General features: G+C 30.9%; 2 protein-coding genes across 3 annotated transcripts in view; one reads left to right on the top strand and one right to left on the bottom strand.

The window, feature by feature from the left end:
* Positions 1-1,752, top strand: part of LOC126739166 (dual oxidase maturation factor 2) — a 47,376-nt gene extending 45,624 nt beyond the window's left edge. For both annotated transcript variants that reach the window (XM_050444726.1, XM_050444725.1), the window contains exons 5-8: positions 544-755; positions 812-1,019; positions 1,219-1,437; positions 1,504-1,752. In XM_050444726.1, coding sequence (XP_050300683.1) covers positions 544-755; positions 812-1,019; positions 1,219-1,437; positions 1,504-1,549 — 685 coding nt within the window. In that variant the 3' untranslated portion in view covers positions 1,550-1,752. The remainder of the gene's footprint in view (positions 1-543; positions 756-811; positions 1,020-1,218; positions 1,438-1,503) is intronic.
* Positions 1,753-3,055: 1,303 nt separating this feature from the next.
* Positions 3,056-18,884, bottom strand: LOC126739167 (sodium/potassium-transporting ATPase subunit beta-2-like). Its single transcript, XM_050444727.1, has 7 exons — positions 18,580-18,884; positions 10,011-10,151; positions 8,414-8,533; positions 8,163-8,347; positions 8,008-8,103; positions 7,780-7,951; positions 3,056-7,016 (listed from the first exon to the last, which is right to left on the bottom strand). Exons 1-7 carry the CDS (start codon positions 18,707-18,709, stop codon positions 6,913-6,915), a joined length of 948 nt encoding a protein of 315 aa, XP_050300684.1. The 5' UTR covers positions 18,710-18,884; the 3' UTR covers positions 3,056-6,912.
* Between the last annotated feature and the right edge of the window lie 1,860 nt (positions 18,885-20,744).

Raw genomic sequence — 20,744 nt, 5'->3', positions numbered from 1 at the left:
TTTCCAGATCACCAAGTTGTATATTCTATGTAGAATGGATGGTAGATAATCCACGCTGGATCGCAGATTATACTTTCACCCTTTATTATAAAAAAATCTTGTGTACACGACGTTTCCATTTCCACCTGTTTATGGCGTCATCAGATCTGCAAATTTTCTCTTTTATGTCTATAAAGTACATCGCGTAGTTTAAGTCACCTTTCACGTCTGCAAAAGTCACATTTACACTTGTGACAGTAAAACAAAAGAAAGCTTAAGAAGCATTGTCACGTAGATTTCGCTTGAAATGTACCAATAACTAATTATATTATCATTTGGAAGTAATTTTTTCTAAGTAACTTTCATGGATTTGGTGTATCTATGCTCCAGATTACCTATACTTAAATAATATCAAATTATCTTGGATAACGCTATATAATGTCTAACTCATAAAACTGAAGCTGACTATATTTTAATCAGGCATAAAAGTTTTGAGTTCTGTCATGAATATTTTGTGCAAAGTGAATTTATGTATTCTTAAGTACCTTTTTTTAAATTTTTTAGGACATCCTTTGCATGCTGGTTATTAATGAACCTAATGCTCATAGTTGTACCTAGATACGGTGCCTTACTAATGACCACATGCGGTTTTCTCCTATTAGGAACCGTATGCGGATATTTTGGTATGATCCCTGAAAACCCTCTAATAATCCACATGGATGGCACCAGTATAGAATTCAAGTTTGGATGGTGCTTTTGGTTAATTTTAATTTCTGGTAAATAATATAAAATAATTGTAACTTGTATTTTTGATGTAATTGTATGTTTATAGGTAGTATTTGCCTGACAGCGGGTGTTATAATTACGACCATAGAAATAATAAATCCTCACAGTTTTTCTACAATTCTTGAGGTAGATTATGACACGCCCTATGACAGACACATAATAATAGAAGATAGTAAAGGAAGGAAGTATCAGAAGAAGAAAACTAGTAGCGGTAGACTAGAAGAGCCTGAAAGTATTGGACATAAGATACTTAGGTACGCATTTATTTAATGGTTTAGGTGGAGAGTGGTTGGGTAAAGGTGAATAGAAAATAAAACACAGAAAAGCTTGTTTTTAACATCCTGAGTATGACCATATCACTACTGCTCTTTAAATTACTAATGGGTTAGGGTTACTAAGTTTTCTTCTGAAGTAAAAATGTATATTTAATTAAAATTTAAAACTAACTTATAGACGACTCTCTTCAAAACAAAAAGAAGACAAACCATCGTCTTCAAATGGCAGTCACCTGAGCCCTAATGACATAGGGAAGCAAAACTTCGAACTAGCAACCTCCCTACCTTGGAGGTACCCGAGTGATCGACATATTACAGTTGACCAGCATGACGTAGACTCCATTATGTCAGCGTATTCAGTAGAGAGATCGCCTAGGAATAATAGTAATAATTATAGGTAAGTTAGTGTATTAGTTTCTGTAGTAAAGATTAAATTCTTCTTGGTTTCTTTATCATTTTGTAGGTACCATCAACGACGCCACCAGAAGACTGAAGTTCCAATGTGGTAGTGACAATTATTTAGATATAGAGAAAAATTTAGTGCAATTACCCTAACTCAATTTTATCTCAAGTTTAAGTGATCATATAATTGTGATATCTTTAGTACTTAAGTAAACAATTTGCTTCATCGATATACGGCCATATTTATGACTTAATTTTAAGCAGTTTTATGTAGATCTTTTTTTTATTTATTCAATGATTTTTACCTTGATCTCGTAGTTTTATTTTTAACTCAGGACATACACTATATATTTAACAAAATTACATTTCTCATAGATGCTAATGACTTTAGATAATACAGACCAGAGAAGATCTAAAAAGATAATGTATAAACTTAAAAAACTTCTATTTACAAAGGACACGGGCTTACATATCTAATTTTAGAATCAATTACTACACCTCAAATATTTGATGAAATTCTTCTGAAAAATCAATGTTTTTGTCCTAAATATTTATATATCAAATTGTATTAAATTTAAATAAATAGTGTAATTAAATTAAATATTGAACATATATTTTCTATAAAAACATTATTTTTCATCAACACAACCCTTACCCATCGACACCCACCCCAAACATTTTGCCAATAACAAATTCTTTTTTACCATTTTTTGTCCTTAATAATCAATCTAATAGCACTGTTTTTATATTAATTATTCATTAATATACGTATAAATAATTATATCAAATTTAAAAGGATAGAGTTAACAAAAACAGAAAATAATTGCCTGAGAAAAAAAATGTTTTTAAGAAAATTATAAATGTTAAAAAAATCGATAGTTTTTGTATCTAATATACTTTTCTTATATAACCTTAAGGTTTTCGAGTAAAATGTGAAGAAACTCTATTTTATTTCTCGAAAGCAAGGCATATTGCTATGAAAGTTGCAGTAGTTGTAGCTTTTTTTTGCAAAATTCATTGCAAATAAATCGATATTTAGTTTTTTTTTGGTTATAGACAATTTTTGATTATCTAGATTTGATTATCAAAAAAACAGTTTTTAAAATAAAATTATCGGTATATTTGCCAACCGTATATGGACGAGGTATAATTATTAAACTGTAGGTTATAAGTATATCATATACGATTGGCAGGGAATGTTGGATGTACACAGAATAATATTAATATAATAATAATAATATTTGTCGATTAGCGTGAAAAGGAAAAAACATTGTACGGCGTTATTGGGGACGTTAAAATTGCAAGCAAATTAAGGGTTAAAAGAAAAGTTCATTTCACCAAGACATCGGACTATGTTAAAAATGAATAAAACTGATGATGAAATTGATTAAATTGAACAAGGAAAGAAATTTTCACTTAAATGAAGAAGATTAGATTGCCAAAACTGAGGCCTATTTTGGAAGCACAGGGAAATTACTATACAAAAAAGGCATCGAAATATATTTAAAATATATCACCTTTGAAGCGGAATTTGGAGAGTCAAAGTTAAGATTGTCCGGAAAAAAGTCCTTTTTCGAGTTTTTTTGGTTATATAAAGACAAAAAATACATAACTAGAACCACTAATATTATTTATTTAAGGTACCTAAATTTATTGAAAAAATCACACATTTAAGCAAAAAAGTACAGAATTAACAAAAACACGAACGAGTAACCACGTTGTGATAGCGCGCAGTATCATTAATTTTCCTCTACATAAAGAAACGACTATGTTAAAACTACCATTATATGCGTTCTGTATGTGAAAAAAATATTTTATTTAAAATTAAACTAAGTAAGATACCCAAAAATAGACAGAGAGAGAAATATATAATATGTTATATATTTAACCCTGTTTATTTACTTTTAAAGTGATTAAAATATGGTGAAAAAGGAAATAGAAAATAATAATTTTTCCCTATTGCTGGAAATTCTTTTGGACATTATTACAGTTTATTGTCCTCCTTGGATGGAGATTAGAGAGACCTTCCATCCACCATATTTTAAATTAACTTTAAATATTAACAAAAAAATTATTAACCATTGCTCCAAATATATTGCCACGAGTATAACAACAATTGTAGCATTTTGTAAATTAAAAATAATATTGAAAAATACAATACAATAGGGTCAATATTATTAAGACTTAATTAACCTGTCAATAATATTTTACAAATTTTATATAGGATAGAGTTTATTTTTATTAAAAATTTTTACATTTAAAGCGACAACGTTTATCTTAATAAACTTATGGAATGAATACTGACTGAATTACCTTAAAATGTATTCATCTGTGATATGGGGCTTTTGCTCATGAAAATAATATTGCAAGGGGATTCCATGGAAAGGGGAGAAATTTATAAAAAATTGCAATTTGTTGATATTGAAAGCGCGCTTTTTTGTGCGTAATCCCCAAACTGATATTTTTTATAAAAATTAAATTAAAATATAGTGTCCTTTATAATATATATAAAGAGTGTTTGTGAGTTCGTTTAACCAAAATATATGAAAAATTATTTACGAATAAAAGTTAGAGAAGGCGTCGTTTTCAAGATACAATCTGTTAAGTTTAAAAAAAAAACAATTTTTTATTAATAACTTTAAAATGCTTTTACCGGTTTAAAAAAATAGTTTATGGTTTATTTAAATAATTAACACACATCTGCTGGCCGTTTTTCTTAGTTGCCTAGAGGCCAAAGAAGTCAATATGAATACATGTTGGTTTTCTTTAAAAAATTAATGTTACAAACTTAAATCTTTTGTCTGGCTCCAGACCTTTAATGACATTTTGCATTTAATTTAAATTTTTTTATATCTTCCAGGAATTTCATATTTAGTCAAATGGAAATTATATCTCATATTTATTGTGAGAGACAATAAAAATGTTAAAGTTGAAACAAAAATATTTATTTAAGGAATAAAAGGCATTAGTACTTTGAAACATTTTGAGACTTGTTTTTAAAGAATTAAAACAGACTTTACAACATCTGGCAAAATATTGAATTGTTTAATACTGAGAACCCTTTCTGCACCTTTGTAAACGTAAATTATAGGGTGAATGATAAAGTAATAACTGATTTATGAGCAGCTTGTAGGTACTAGCAGCATAAAGAACTATCGCGTGATCGTCATAAGAAAGCATATTTTGCAATAACCCTAAATAATATGGATCGAGTGGTCCTTATGGGACTCCAATGTTAAGATCCTTCGTTGCCGATAGACCACCAGCCATCTGCAACTATGGAAAGAGTCAATGAGTTTTTTACTACCATATTTAAAGTTATGATAGCTCTTAATAAGTTTCTTAATAATGAATACAATTAAAGGCCTTGCTGAGATGCAGAACAAGACACTGCCATGTTGCTTTCTATGGAAGTCTCAATCACATTAGAGGCAAGGTTTGTTATGCTGATGACGTATCTGTGAGTTCTGTGCAATCAAACTGTCACTGATAATTCATATATTGGTTTTGAATGACTACCATAGAGCCGTACCGACACACATAGTCTTTTGTATCCCATTAAACTAACTTACGCCATTACATTACCCATAAGCTTGCATTATTTCATTTATCGATTCACCAAATTTTGTATATTTCACTACTATCCTTATTAAGAAAAAAGTTCATAAAGTGACTAAATGTCGCGATATTTCGACCTTCAAGTCATAGTGATTTTGTCAAGACCAACTTTGCTCATATATTAGATATCGAATATCAATATATCCGTTGATCATACATTAAATTTATAAGAAAACAAATGTGTAATTTGGATTCTTATCCATTAAGATTATTAAAGGATTTTTTTTCATTAAGTGACTAGATCTTGAGATCTTTCAACCTTCAACTCAATGTGGTCCTATCAACAGCAATTTTGCCCAATATATATATATATAACATTGCAACAACAATTATTTAACAAATGTGTAGATTAGACATTTTTCTATCAACAAATTGATTATAAGCATTTTTCTAGTAAAGTGACTCGATCTTGAAATATTTTGATTTTTAAATCACTTAGTTCTATTTTTGCTAAACTTAAATATCAAAGTTTTTTTAATACTCTCACAAAAACTGTAGGGTGATCCAGATAAAATCTAATTGGTTTATTGCCTATTAATTGCCATTTAATAAATTATTAAAGTTTAAAAGAGCACAAATGTTTTAAATTTATGAATAGAAACTATTCATTTTTAAACTTAGCATCCTGTGTCTTAGAAATTACGTATTTCTACATCAATATCCGTAAGAAATATTTTTATATCTTGATCGCAACAACTCTGAAACACCTATAATATTTTAAACTATGGAAACCCTTTATGAATGTTTTTTTTAATTACAAACTGTTTTTTGATATGCAAAATGTGCCCCAACAAAAATCAGTCCTAAACAGCTTTTATGTCCCAATTCGTACATTTTATAATATATTCTAAAATATACTAAATTCTATGAAGTACTATTAACACTTAAGTTTAGGTCTATCAATAACAATATTTTTTTTGGTATATTCTGAGTGTCCTTAAAACTTTCGTACCGCTCAGAAAAGTTTTAAGAAACAAAGTTATTTGAAATTTTTTTGACAAAAACTTGATTAATTTACAGAGAAAGCATATACAATACATAAAATTAGATGAGAAGTGAAACGAAATGTTTGCTTAATTTAAACCTTACGTCCTACAGTTGATTAAACTGTTGTTTGTTGTTTTTTGAGCTAAAATGCGAAAGAAGCAAAAATTATTTACTATTTACAAATTAATGAACCGATGCACGCCGACTTCTTATCCTTATCACAAACTTAACGACTTATAAATAATATTGAAGCCAATTAAAAATGTTAACCTAAATATCATATTATATTAGTACGGGGATCACACGCTACAAATTTCATATTTTTTTCCGATTTTAAAATCTAAAACAGCGTTTTTAAACTTTAGGCATAACTTAACGTCGACGCTAACTTGAGTTTACTACTTTGAGCCTCTAATCGCGAAATTATGGCCGATTTCACGAGAAAGGTCCATTTACAACAATGCGTAATATTTTTTTGTTATTAACAAATAACAGACTTTATGCTTGGATATTATTATTTTTTTTAAAGATACTTAAACAACAATCTATTTATGTGGAGTTGGTATATGCAATTTAATGATGATTTTGTAGCTGGATTTTTTACTGGTACAACATCCGTATAAATTTATTATGATGAGATGAATACAAAATCAACTTTAAATTTTCCACGGCTGTATCATTTTATTTATTTATTCTATAGTAAGTAAGTTGAGGCGTTTACGATCTGTCACAGCAAAGCCTTCTTAAGAGCTTCTCTCGACTTTCTCATAAAAAAAAAACAGAATTTAAATAAAAATTATATGGGCCTTTGCTGGTCGAGTCTTGGCAGTTGTTAAAAGCCTCTTCACCTTATTTTTGAAAGGATTTAATCGACCATTAGTTCAAAATGGACGGATCCTCTCCTGTCTGCTTTATCGTGCTTGATGTTTTTCGCCCACGCTTTGCATTCGATATTAATCAGGACGCCACCTGGAAAAAATAAAAAGATCTATAGTTATTGGACAAATATTGTTAACAGGAGCAAACGTTTCAACGGTATTTTAGTACAGTCGATATAATTTTTTCTCCATGTCTCCATTTCCGTCGATTAAAACATTTTTAATGACCACTTATAGATTAGAGTCTCCTTTATCGAAATAATTCTAAGCATTCTTGCATAGAGTAATGGTTTTTCCCAAGATATCTGGACTTTAAATCACAGTCGTCATGTCAACACCATGTTTGCCAAATATCTCCGTTTCTGTTTGTAATACAAATAACAAATTTATCAATTGGACTTTTCTCAATCTAAATGATTTTAAGGATTTTTCATATACAGTAACCAGATATTTATCGATTTTTAAATCACAATGGTTCTCTCAACACCATTTGTACCAAAAATCTTATTTTCTGTTGGTCATATGAAAGAATTAGGAAGTTTTAAATTGAACTGTCTCGGTCCAAATTATTCTCAATATTTTTAAATAAAAGTTACAGTTTACTTTACAACTTTTTACAACTTTATAAACATTTTATAAAATTATGATGTCAGCGACATTAATTCAGCTAATAACTTTGTCAACCGCTATTTTTCCGACTTTAATTAATTTTCCCTATTGGAATTTTAAGCTCGTTATACCCCTGGCTGAAATGACTCAATTAACTTAATTAAATGAGATAAAACTTTATTTGGCAAACCGTTTAGTATGGCTATTATGAGTGCTTTGTTGGCAATAATTTTAGTTTTACTTACGTTTTGGCTTTTCAAAATGTACAGCTACAAGCGGGCTAAGATACCCCTCCTGATTCAAATAAGGGAAGTACTGAGATGGGAAACCTTTCTGTGGAATATACCTTATGGGACCGATATGTTCAATATCGGCAGTATTCTCACCTTCACAGGTTACCCACACGATTTTGTTATTCTAAAATAATTTCATAAATTATAAATCTTCTATTTAAATGATTTACATCAACTCACCGGGGCTGACCTAATTTCTTTCTTAAGACTTTCTTTCATGGTTGGCACTTGGTCTATGTTGGAGTCGTTGTAATATTCTGGCAACCAGTTGTAGATCTGAACAAATTCAATACGTATAACATTAACCAGAGTGATGAAATTATAAACACTCTTACTCTGTTAAGCTTGAGGAAGATACATGGACCACCATCTCGCGATCCATAGTTGAATCCTTCGCCTGGATAGCAGGGACCCCAAGTATGATCCACCTGGACATTGCAAACTTTTCCTGGAGAAGGTCTTTGGTGTGGAGGGCAGTCTTCTAGCTTGTCAGCGTGGGGGTTGTTGCTTTTGTTGTAATCTGGAAAAAATAGGTTAATATTACCGTTAACACCTACCGAAAACTGTATAAAAATTTAACACTCACGAACAAGGAATTTATTAAGTTCTTTCTGCCAGTACTGTATATTTCCAATGTCCGATGGTTTGTACCAAATTAGGGTACTTTCAATGTTACTCTCTGGTGGCATTGGTCTGAATCCAAGACCTAGAAGAACCATTAATAAATGCAATTTAAAAAATTTAAATACGATTTAAAAATTTTTATTAATCTTATCATAATTAGTGGGATAAAATGGTACAGAAAAAATTTACTATTTTGAGCAGTAAAATTAAACATAGTTATTTAGGAGACTTTATGTGAACATAGTAATTTAAGAGACTAGGAATGAGGTTATGTAAAAAAGCAAACACCAGTCATCTGCCTCCCTGCAAATAAAGTTGATAGACTTAAAGCTTGAGGACTAACTACGAATGAACATATTCGTATTCTTCCTGGGAAAGCCTCAATGATAAGCCAGCATCCTAAGGAATTTCCTCTGAACCCTTTAATTTTTCATAGTCTAAATAGCATGCCACTGAAACTACAGTACAAAGCAGTACTCCAATACTAAATGGGTAAAACAGCAGTACAGTTTTAATATGGTTCTTACATGTGACTCCAAGGTTTTTAATTTTGATGGACAGTGGAAGAGGTATAACATTACACTAATCTAAATTCTGTTCTGATCTTTTCGCAGACTGTGCATTATAAGCAGAAGAAACAAATTCGAAAAATATTATGTCCTCTGAAAACAGCAGAAGTATGCATAGCCTCGACCAAAATAAGAAAATATAATAAATATTGAAAATAGAATTGATCCTCCATGAGATACTTGGGATACTTCTAGTAGAACCTTAATTGTTTCGTAGACTGTTTGACTGAGTGTACTGCATCTCCAACACATAATTCGAATTCATTTTATTGTAAAGTATAATAGGATCTTACCAAATTTGACCTTTGTATGGTCTAAATATATAAATTCTCTCTGTCTACCTCTCTGTATGCCATGACTAATAATTCTGCATGAAAACTCAAATCTCATTCAAGATCATAAACTATGTTTACTCGCTAGTGAATCCAGCATTTTTGAACGATGATAATTTGTCACATAATTCTTATTATCTAACTTAAATAATAGCCTTAGAGTATAGTGTTTTAAGGCAAAATGACATTCACCAGAATTCAATGAATTGTTAAACAACAAATGAAGTGGATTTCCTAAGAAAAAATAAAAACATACCATTAAGATCTAAGGGAATATGGCAAAGATAAGAGAAACTATACTTGATAAAATCACACTTGTCTGCCAAATCAGCATAATTCATATCATTTGAAGAATACACTGAAAGAATAAGCAAACAGATATTATTATATCAGTAACGTTTTTACTTACTATACAATTAAAACTGTAGTTGTTGTCCTTTTCTACCCTATTCTCTGTATACAAGAGTTTTGAAAAAGAAACAATCATTTGATTGTCTTTTCTTTTTTCCTAAACTTTTAAGCAGTTTCAAAATACCTTCAGTGAAAAATGATGATTTACAAAATGAACATCATCATATCATGATTTCTTATCTAATTTATGACTATTCATCTCATATTTAATCAAAAACATTAAAAATTCATGTGACATTCAACTTACCTGGGTTACTTCCTATCAAAGAACTATCCAGTTGCCACTTAGGGACCTTGTAATCCAGTGTCTGGAAGAAAACTACCAACATCGCTGAGAAGAATCCAATCAGAACGATATAGAAGAGGATGTAAAATAGGAGAATTTTCGCTAAAAGAAATAACGTGTTGATAATATTATTTCTGATGAAGTAAATTGTAATGTGCTATAGATCTATAATTATTCTTAATGTTTTTTAATTAATCCTCTTCTACAATCTTTGGTTAGTCATCAAATTTAATAACGAAATATCCCACCTCCCCTAAAAGTTATCTTAAAATTGGATCTGAGAGCTCAATATAATTAATCATTAATCAAGTTCCTTTCGGCAAATCATCAATCGCACTTCCAATCTGAAGGGTGCCTTAATGAATTTTGTTTAATTTTCCCGTTAATGAGAAAAACGGAACTGGCCAAGTTGGATTTATTCCAGGCAGCTGATTAATTAGATAAAAAATATTTCGAAAAGATTCACTTTTTTACAGGAGTGCAATACACGAGGATTTCATATAAGAATAATAAAATTAAACAGAATCAATCGTTGTGTGTGTCTTATATAAAATCCTTAATCTTGTTATAAGTTTATTCTAGTCAGTTGTATTTTTGAGGTAATCACATTAGATAATTATGAAGAAGTTATATGATGCATGAATGATGGACAGAACACAATGGAGAAGGATAAGATGCATTAGAAAGGTGTGTTAATCATAATAGGCACTTAGATCAAATTGAAGTGAGAGTAGTTAAATGTATAACAAGAAAGTGGAGTAAGGATAGTCTTCTTCATGTTGATCGCTATATGTGATATTTAATGGCAAACCATTTTGTTTAGTCTAAAAACGCCTGTAACAAGAATTTTGATCTTATCTTCTATATCATGAATTTTAATGATTTCTTTAGTCATTGTTCAATATATACAATTCTCTAACTGCAATTGAAGAAATCATTCAAAAACCGCATCATGTTAATCTCGCATCTTGAGCATAGAAACACCTAATAACAAAGTCTGGTAAAAATTATAGATTAAGGACTTATTATTTCTTCAATTATAGTTAAAATATCTTATAAATCAAGAACCTCGTCATCTAAGACTTAAGTTTCATAAATAACCTTAATGAAATTATGTTAAATGGCGTATAAAGAGGCCAAATCATCCCAGAGACAGAGTTTATTGATCTAACAATATGGCTCAGAATCTATTTTTAAAATAACTATTTGAGGACACAAAATAATCGTAAAGGCATCATGTTAATTCTGACCATGCGATATTCCCTTAAGTTAGACCATTTGAAAAATTGCTTCAAATTATAGGCTGGCTTATACTGACTAAGTGGCCCACTTATGGAAACTGACATTAACATAAAAATGACAAACTTTTTATCAATCGCCTGCAAATTAGTTGAGCTTCAGAATGTGAAACTCTCATACGATAGTAATGACATAGAACCCGTGAAAAAATTAACTATATGGGGACTCGATTTTGTGAAAACAGGACTTTAGACGTAGAAATAAAATCTCGAATGGAAAAAGTAAAGTCTTTTACTAAATGACTTCATTTTCAGGATAAGATTTACAAATTGTTATGTATGGTCAGTACTGTTGTATGGTATGGAAAACTTTGAATGTCAATAAATAAGTAAAAATTGTCCGAAGCCGAAGTAGAAGAAAAAAACAATTCCTTATTCTTTATTTAAAATTGTCCTTTAATAGGACTGAGATTTAAAGAATATGTTAGGTTCAATCTTCAATATTTTACTCCTGTAGGACTTTAATAATCCTGGCAGTATGAGCAGGCAGACACAGAATCACAGGTACAGTAAATAGAGAAAAAAGAATAAGTTTAACTTTCTAGAAAGTCACCTTGATCTTAAACACCTGACTACGCACTCCTCATAAATTATTAAAAAGGGTCGAATATTGCCCAACAAAAAAAAGGAAAAAAATTAAGTTTCTACTTCTCTCTCATTGCTTCGGGCTGTATCAGGCGCACGATTCGTATCTGGGTCAGTGACGGGCATAGGGTTGCTTTTCCCCACAGATAAATACGTAAGAGAACAGGGGAAGTGGAGGGATCTATCGATCAATGCAGCACCCTTGACGACAGACGGCGTCGTCGGTTACGTTGGCGCCGTTTTTAAATGTCAGTTAACGGAGGAGTTTTTTTCTTTGATAGGTGGTTGGTTAGTCGAAAACCATATTAAAAATTATTGGAAAATTCAAATTACAAAGAAAAACAATAAGATGTAATATAAAACTGACTCAAAAACGACTATGAGACCATGTCGTTTCTTGGTGTAAGCTTCTTCTAAATCTGTCCATGCTCTTCTATCCTTAAGATAGGATTTCCGGCTTCAATTCCAACGTTTTGAATATCGTCTCGCTATTGTCGCTGGGGTCTACCGATGCTTCGTTTAGGTCTCTCTTGTGCGCCAAATTAATATCCTATGCACCCATCTTTGGTCATCCTCCCTTGCTCCCGGTCATATACCGAGGATGATCCATTTCAGTTGCACCACAAGCCTTAGTACATCTCTCTGATTTTCCTCGTTACCAACTTTATCCCTTAAAGTAATTCCTATCATAGCTCTCTCCATCGCTCGTTGAGTGGTCTGCAGCCTATTGGAAAATTTGCGGGTAATTGCTATTGTCTCGAGTCCAGATGTGAACAGCAGCATCAAACAGGAGTTAAACACTTTCCTTGTCAATCTGAATTTTGTGACGCAAGTAAATATATTCTGAGATAGGTTGGGGTTGATCGTTAATAGTTACCTAGATATCTCAATTTGTCTATCAATTTGAAGCGATGTTCACTGAAATTTTCGAAACATGTTTTTAAGCTGTTTGCCAGTGTTGACAATGATTAACCACGTATTCTTGCCAATTAAGTTTTTTGAAGACATCCTTTAAGCCAAGGATAAAAAGTTTTGGTAAATTGTTGTCTTTTGATTAGAATCTTGTTTGTTTTTTAATCATCTTCTATTTTTACATGAGTGAAAGCGTTATTATATCTAAAGTCGATCCTTGCGTTGTCTAGGGATTTTAGAGTTACCCAATTTTGATAGAGTCAAAGCTAAAACATTTTTATATTATACTCTGTGGCTTTTTTAAGTAAAACTTCTTTACGCTAACTTAAGTTGGGGAGTAACCTGGCGAATGCGTTACGAAAAGTGTTATCGGGTGAGGCGAACGGTAGTTGAGAAGCAGATATGAGCTAGTAGAGATAGAAAAAGAGTGAGATATGGTTCCAATATTATTGTAGAAGTAAGAGAGAGTATATTATATATACGTATGAATGGAAAAATATAAAGATATTTACTAATATAGAAAATGAGGTTGATTTTGTTGAATACACGAACTCCTCTAATAAAAATTCTAATTTCTTACTTCCTACTGCAATAATTTTTTGAATCATAGTTAACGAATCCTGCAGATCAGAAACTGCATAATATTTATAACCAAATGACCAAATAAATTATATTGGGGACAGCAATGGGACCGTAAAATTTTAAAAATTTAACATTTTTCATATTTTAAGATGTCACAATTAAATTTGTTTCTTAAAGAATTTTAATGATTCTTTCAATATTAGTTAAAAATTTTTAAGGAAACCCACAAAAACAGCATCATATTGATCACCAAGATATGTAGCAGATGGGAGTGATTTTGTTGAATACAGGATGTCCTGTAATAAAAATTCCAATGTCTCATCATCTACTGCAATCATTTCTTAAATTATAGTTTATCAATTCTTCAGATTGAAGCCTGCATAATATTTATAATCAGATGGCAAAATATTTACTGATTTCAATAAAATGATATTAAGAGCAGCAGCGACACCATAAGGTTGAAAAGTGTAACATTTTTTATATTTTACGACGTGGCAACTTTTCTTAGATCAAATATTATAAAGGATCTTTATGAAATAATGCTTACAGAAAAAGGATAATCAATTTACGAGGAAAACATATTAAAGTGATTCATATAATGAAGGAAAATCTCAGACTTAAATATGTTTCCTGAAAAATCTGATAAGTGATTCCTTTTTTCGAAGAAATGATCGTCAGAACAGCAATGATAAAGTTAAAAAATTACAAAAGTTTCATATTTTAAGAAGGTATAAGTAAGTATATCACCCAGTATCAAGATTTTTATTGATGAAAAAGAATTCTATAATATAAATTTCAATATGTTTCCTTCTACTGCAACAATTTCAATATGTGCTTAAATCATCATTAACAGATCCGGAAAATCAAGAACTGTTCTTAATACTTAAATTATAAATGAATACTTATCCTGAGTTGCCGCATATTTACTGATTTCAAAAAAATGAGGTTGAAAAGTTTAATACTTTTAATTTTTTTCAGACGTAATACTTTATTTCAGACTTAAATATCATAAGATGTTTATCGATAAGATTTATGAAAAATGCTTATCGAGTGCAAATTAATAGAAAAACTTATCATTTTAAGAATATTCAGACTATATTAACAAACAATAAATAAAAGTTGAAAAATTCAACATATCCTCTTTTACTGTAGTAATTTTATTACCTTCAATATACCTTTAATCATAGTTAGAGAAGCCTTTGAAATATTTTGAATTCAAGAACTACATTAATTAATTACTAGATATTGTTTAAAGCACAATAAATGAACGATTACGTTAAGTATAGCAACTTTCGTTCTAAAAACTTTAATTTGACATCTTCTACTACAAGAATTCGAAGAATTCAATTCCATTTGTGCAATTCAAGAGCCACAAGATGTTGATATTTTGTGATCCAAAAGGTGAGTTCTACCTTAAGAATGCCAATGATTGCTTCAGTAATAGTCGAAGAATTCTATAATTAAAGAGCCGCATAATGTCTATCTATAAATGGCAAAATATCTACTGTTTTTGAAAAAAATATGTTGAGTACAGGTACGAAACCATGAAAAGTTACAAAAACAAAAATTATTCCATTTTTTCAAACATCGTAGATAATTCATAGATAAAATAGAAAAATCAATATATAGCAGAAAGAAAGCTGAGGCAGATAAACTATAAGCCACAACCTTGATATTTTTTAAAAGTTATTTTGCCTTTCATTTCCCTGTATCCAAAAAATGTTATGCGACGCTTGTGATATTATGTGTTAAAATACCATTTTGAATAAGATAATTTTATCCAAAATGTTCATTGACTAAAAAAAATTGTTTACAACAAATATGTTTGTTATCTTATAAATAATAAATAATCAACTGACATACTCTGGAAGCTTGTTTTAATTATTATTCGTGTATAGTTTAATCTCGCTCTAATAGTTTCCGGAAGTAGTTGTTACGTATCGCTTGTAAATAATAAAGAAATATAGTTTGCATTTTATTCTGTTATAAAGTGACCTAATTAGACTTTTCCTGTAAAATATAATAATATTGTCAAAGACTAGAGGTCAATATTAATTAAACATTTCTATTATTGTAATATAAAATCAATGATTTTCAAATAAAACATATTTTCACTAACCAGGAGAAAATTTTTCCCTCGAAAAAATGCCTTACGGTACGTCTAGGATGGACCATCCTGTATAATATTAATAACGCCCCTATGTTTTTACTGCCTTTAACTTGCAGGGGTATACATTTAAAAGAATCAGGTTTCTGTAAGCTGACATATCCGGGGGAGGATAAGGTATTTCTTACAGGAAATACAATATTGACTTTTTTAAAGTGTTAGTTGCGATGAAAAAATTTCAAAATTTTGTAAATGTTTTTCTTCGTAATAGCCCGCAAAAACCGTGTCAAAAAAAAAGACTTAAGAGTAGAACTATTTCTTCCTCATATTATATAATTTAAGAAAGGAATGTGCTTATGTTGGGTGCCTCTACTGCCAACAAAGAACTATAAATAAATCAACCCCTTTCGTGTCCTAAAACCAGTGGAAATCCAGTAAATCATATAAAAGATCCTTTGGAATGATAAATTTGCTGGCAATCGACCAATAAAATTCCAATTTCCGCGCTAAAAGATTTCCAACCGACCCGATTTTCGTATCGATCTGTTTTCTTTTATTTTTGTAGGCCAATATGCTAAAAGAAAGTTATATACTATAGGGTAATTTAAAAGCTTCTCAGTCTTTTTTGGCGATTTAAATAGACTAAATTAGATTGAGTTATATTTTAAAATTTGTTCGAACCTATTATCACCGAAAACGCAGCTATTATAAAAAAGGCTTGTAGTTAGCAGCAAGTATTATTACATTACTAATTTTGGTTGTATTTAACACAGTCTAAGCCTTTGAGTTAAGGATTTTTTGAAATTAGACTATTTTTCCAATTTTAAAAAGAACATAATTGACATTGTATCTAAGTTGAAAAATACGCAGATTTTACATGCAAGGTTTTAAAAAATCCAGGTCAACGAAACCGGGTGCTATATCTCTTTCAAATTTCCGGTGAAAACAACATGGAGTTCCTTTTTTTCTTGTCTAAAAAGCTTTTTGGAAACTTAACATTCATTGAAAATCGGGAAAGTCAAATGGAGTAAAAACGAAGACCAGCCTTACATAAAAGGCACCCTTTTTTTTTGACAACTTATACACCAAATAGGACGTACATCGCCCACTGAGCATTAAGATGCGATTGTGAATTTATTTATCGAGTTTAGCAGTTGATAATAGACCAGATATCTCTAAAGTTCTTTCAGCAAAAACAGTAAGGCAATCTCTAACTGGATAATGGCCAACAATTACAATAGTGCTTATCTGCTTTTTTTAAGGTTTATATTACGTGACAGTGTCAAATTTATCTGTTACTATGATTGAAAACCAGATATTGTGTTTAATTTTTGAAAAACGAGAAATATATTGCCTGTGGACATTTTAAATTTACCACCGTCACAAGCTGCAACCGAAAAAAGCTTTAATACTTATATATTTATTCATCGACAAAGAAGAAACAGATTTACCATATAATAGGCCAGAAAACTAACTTATGTAAATGAAGAAGATCACTTAAGATCATATGACTAAATGAAGATCATATAAATAAATGAAGAAAATCATTCAAGAATAGTAGATACTACTATTCTGTCAAAATCAAAGAGAATAGAAAAAAGTAAATATCGCTTTCAAAGTTATAAACTCAGTTATTGACAGAGAAAGAAGAATCACATAAGAAATTTGGGAATGATGAGGATGATTCACTATTATCCACTTTATTACGTAATCCATTCTAACTGACTAGTTTTAAAAAAATGTTCTAGTTGTTTTTTTGTAGTTTTAAAGTTTTTACAGTTATCTGTAAAATATATAGAGGGAGAGACTTTATATGACAATTGTGTATATTTTATTCATTTAGTGTAAATTAAAAATAAATGTAAAATAGAAAAAATATATATATATTTAGTTTTGAAAAATCAATGAAAATCCGAACTTCAAATAAAATAATCGATTAGAGTAACTGGTGGACTACTTTAATCAACCTTGATATACAAATCCCTTTGTTCGCCCATCTTAAAACATCAAACTTTACTGCATAGCATTAAACAAAATATGACGAAATTCTAAAAAACATAAGAAAGGTACTTTTCCAGATTGAACAGTGAATGTGAGCAGAGAAAACTTTACCATCACCACCTTAACAGTTGAAAATCCGGTTATAAGTGCACATAAATTAATTTAATGTCTTTCTATCTGACCGAAAAATTTCTGTTGATTGTACTTCTACACACTGTATATTTCATTTACTTAGTGTGAATTAAAAAGAAATTTAAAATAGACAAGAAAAGTTTTTTATATTGGGAAATCAATAAATCTCACTTAAAATAAAATAAAATAACTCGATAGAGAAAAAATTCTTAGGGCACTTTAATCAAGCTTAAACTAATGAATTTCTAAAGTATTAATGAAACTCTCAACAAACTATAAATTTAATAAATATATAACCCGCGGTTGCATAAAAATTCCTTTGTTCACCCAAATCCCATCTTGAAACACCAAATTTTACTGCATAGCAACAATCAATAATGTACATTCACCGCTCAATATGCAAAAGCCTTCTAAATTAGACGACACAATCAAAGTGCAACACGCAAGAGGGCTGAAAATAAAGATACCATTTAATATACAATGCACCCGTCCTAAAAACCAACCCTCAGCCCGTTAAGCAAAATGGGACTTGCATAACGGGCGTCGTCCCTCTGAAATCTAAAAGGACGCCGCGGCGGCGCCATCTCCACCAGCTTATTTCCTTCAGGATATGGGTCTCTGGATAAGGACATCAACCCTTATCACAAAATATTTGAATATACAACATGCTTAGGAATTATTTGCTCCATTGGGAGAAAAGGTCTTATATAATGTCAAAAGGTCATGGGGAGGGGTAGGGGTAGGGGGAGGAACTAATGCACCGGAGGATAAAGGCTTTAGCATGACTATAAAATGGTGCGAAAAGGTCAAAGGGTTATTGCATCGGATTTTCCTTTGGAAGATAATATATATGCAAATGATTATATCAGAGAAAAGAGATAGTTCTACATTTGGTTAACAGTTAAAGACTTACCCCAACTGCTTCCGGTTCTTCCCAAAAACTGTCCGGTTTCCGAATTCCAAATAAAAATCCGTAACGATTCCCATGTTCCTAGTTTTGGTGGCCGGGTGTAATACTGATTTTCGGGTTTCTTGTCGGCCATTTCCACACTATCCTGCTGGTTGTGGCACTGCTCCTGCAAGAAGGGGTGGAAAACGGAGGTATAAACCGGAGTAGAGATATCGAGTTGCGCGACAACGCGTCTACAATTTGCGACGCGACGCGTCGACGTCGCTTGAGAGTCGATAGAAGGCGTCTCTCTCTCACTCTTTTCGCGATTCGAGTGGCATCTCTTGCAAATTCGCGAAAATTCAGAACTGTGAGTGCAAGAGAGAGAAAGGGGAGGGGAGAGGATCTCTGATGGAAGGTCATAGTTGAATCTATTGATTGAATGTTTATTAATCTTTGTTTTATTGATGTTATTTGTTGTAATTGAACTGATTGCGAGTATTAAATTTGAAACATTTTTTTAATAATTATGGTTCTTATTTAAATTGAGTATTACGAGTATAACATACGAGAATTTAAATTTATAAAAGCTTATTATAATAAATAGTTGGCAGAAAGTTGCTTCTGTGGGGGTACAACCATCTGAGTAAAACTCACATAACAACATAATAAAGCAAAAAGGATGTCATTAAAAATGGTGTAAATAAATTTGGAGTGATAGTACTCGTAAAAAAAATATGCGGTCTTATTGCTTTATTTATTTTACATATATGCAAAAAAAAATCTGGTTCATAAGTATTTTTGTCAGTTTATTGTTATTGAAGTGCGCGAAAGTGTAAAATTTGAAAATTATGGAATACACCGTACAATACAAGAACGGAAGAGTAAACGGAAACGGTCTTTTGGCTAAACGCTTATATGTCTAAAAATATAAGAAGAATTGCAGCACGGAAAAACGTGAGTCACCATTCTATGTGAATGACTCGACATACTCAACTCCTGTATGCATATCACATCCAACGGGTACAAACTTTTGCTCCCGCAGACTATCCCGCTCTAGTCATCGTCTATCGTTGGTTATTAAGAGCAATGGCATGAGAATTTTTTTTTGGAAAATGTTTTATACACGAATGAAGTTAAGTCTATAAGAAATGGACTGTTCAATTACTATAATACACATCACTAGTACGAGAAAACTCTTATGATGTTGTGGAAAGTCGACACCCAATTCGATTTAGGCTCAATGGTCAAGTCACTTTAATTTTCTAATGCATGATTTTCAACCAGCACTTTTGGAGCAAGTTCCCATACCACTGAACTAGTGCACCAGTTCGTTTTCCGCTAGCGGTGAGTAATCATTCAAACCAAATTTTTGTGAGGCGTTGGATAGGAAGCGGTAGTCCACAAGTTTGACCAGCAAGTTTACCAGATCTTAATCCACTAGATTTCTAATTCTAGGGGCACCCAGAATAGGATACTGCAAAACTCTGACTTACTAAAGACCAACTATGTCAAAGCATTATTAGACTTTTCCAATTAAATTCGTTCAACACCAGGGATATTTCAAAGGGTACCCAGATCGTGAAGAAGATGAGCAGATGTTTGCATTGAAATGAATGGTGGTCACTTAATGAACATTTACTATAAATGAATTATTGAATGCATTATTTCAACAAGAAATTTTAGTAATTAGTTTATTTCGTTTTTTAAAGCAATAAGATGTTTTAAAAATCATGACATTTTGATAACTACTTGATTACTTTTGAAACACTAACAACAGCTTTCATAAGTTTTTATCAACTAACCAGTTAGCAACCCATGATGGCCTTTAATTTTCTCGAAAACCACTGCTGTGAGCGATGTGCAATACAAGTACCTTTTTTGTAACAAAATGTCTGTTATTTGAAAAACATGAACCCCCGTTAGAAAAAAAATCAGCAATTTAAAAAATACTGTTTCTTAAAATTCAACCTATCCCTTACAATGCATTTTTTACTACTAAATTTTTTTCAACTCCCTTAATATGCTTTTTTTGCCCTATACTTTTATGAACTATTTTTAGAATTACTATCAGCTCTCGAATTTTTCTACACTATTTCAATGACACCCTGGATAAATCAATTAAGGATTTAAAAAGAAAATGAGGTAGAAACTTAAAAAATACCCCATTGTATTAATTTTTTAGCATA

Source organism: Anthonomus grandis, chromosome 8 (genome assembly GCF_022605725.1).
Source record: "Anthonomus grandis grandis chromosome 8, icAntGran1.3, whole genome shotgun sequence".
NCBI lineage: Eukaryota > Metazoa > Arthropoda > Insecta > Coleoptera > Curculionidae > Anthonomus > Anthonomus grandis.
The sequence above is the reverse complement of the archived record's forward strand: the minus strand, read 5'-3'. Positions and strand labels throughout refer to the sequence as shown.

Bases quoted from the DNA above. Each gene is read 5' to 3' on its own strand.
- LOC126739167 (XM_050444727.1), bottom strand. From the start codon at position 18,709: ATGGCCGACAAGAAACCCGAAAATCAGTATTACACCCGGCCACCAAAA. The intron at 10,152-18,579 runs GTAAGTCTTTAA...TATTTCTTTTAG, and splicing joins AAGAACCGGAAGCAGTTGGG to CGAAAATTCTCCTATTTTAC. The intron at 7,017-7,779 runs GTAAGTAAAACT...TATTTTTTCCAG, and splicing joins ACATTTTGAAAAGCCAAAAC to GTGGCGTCCTGATTAATATC.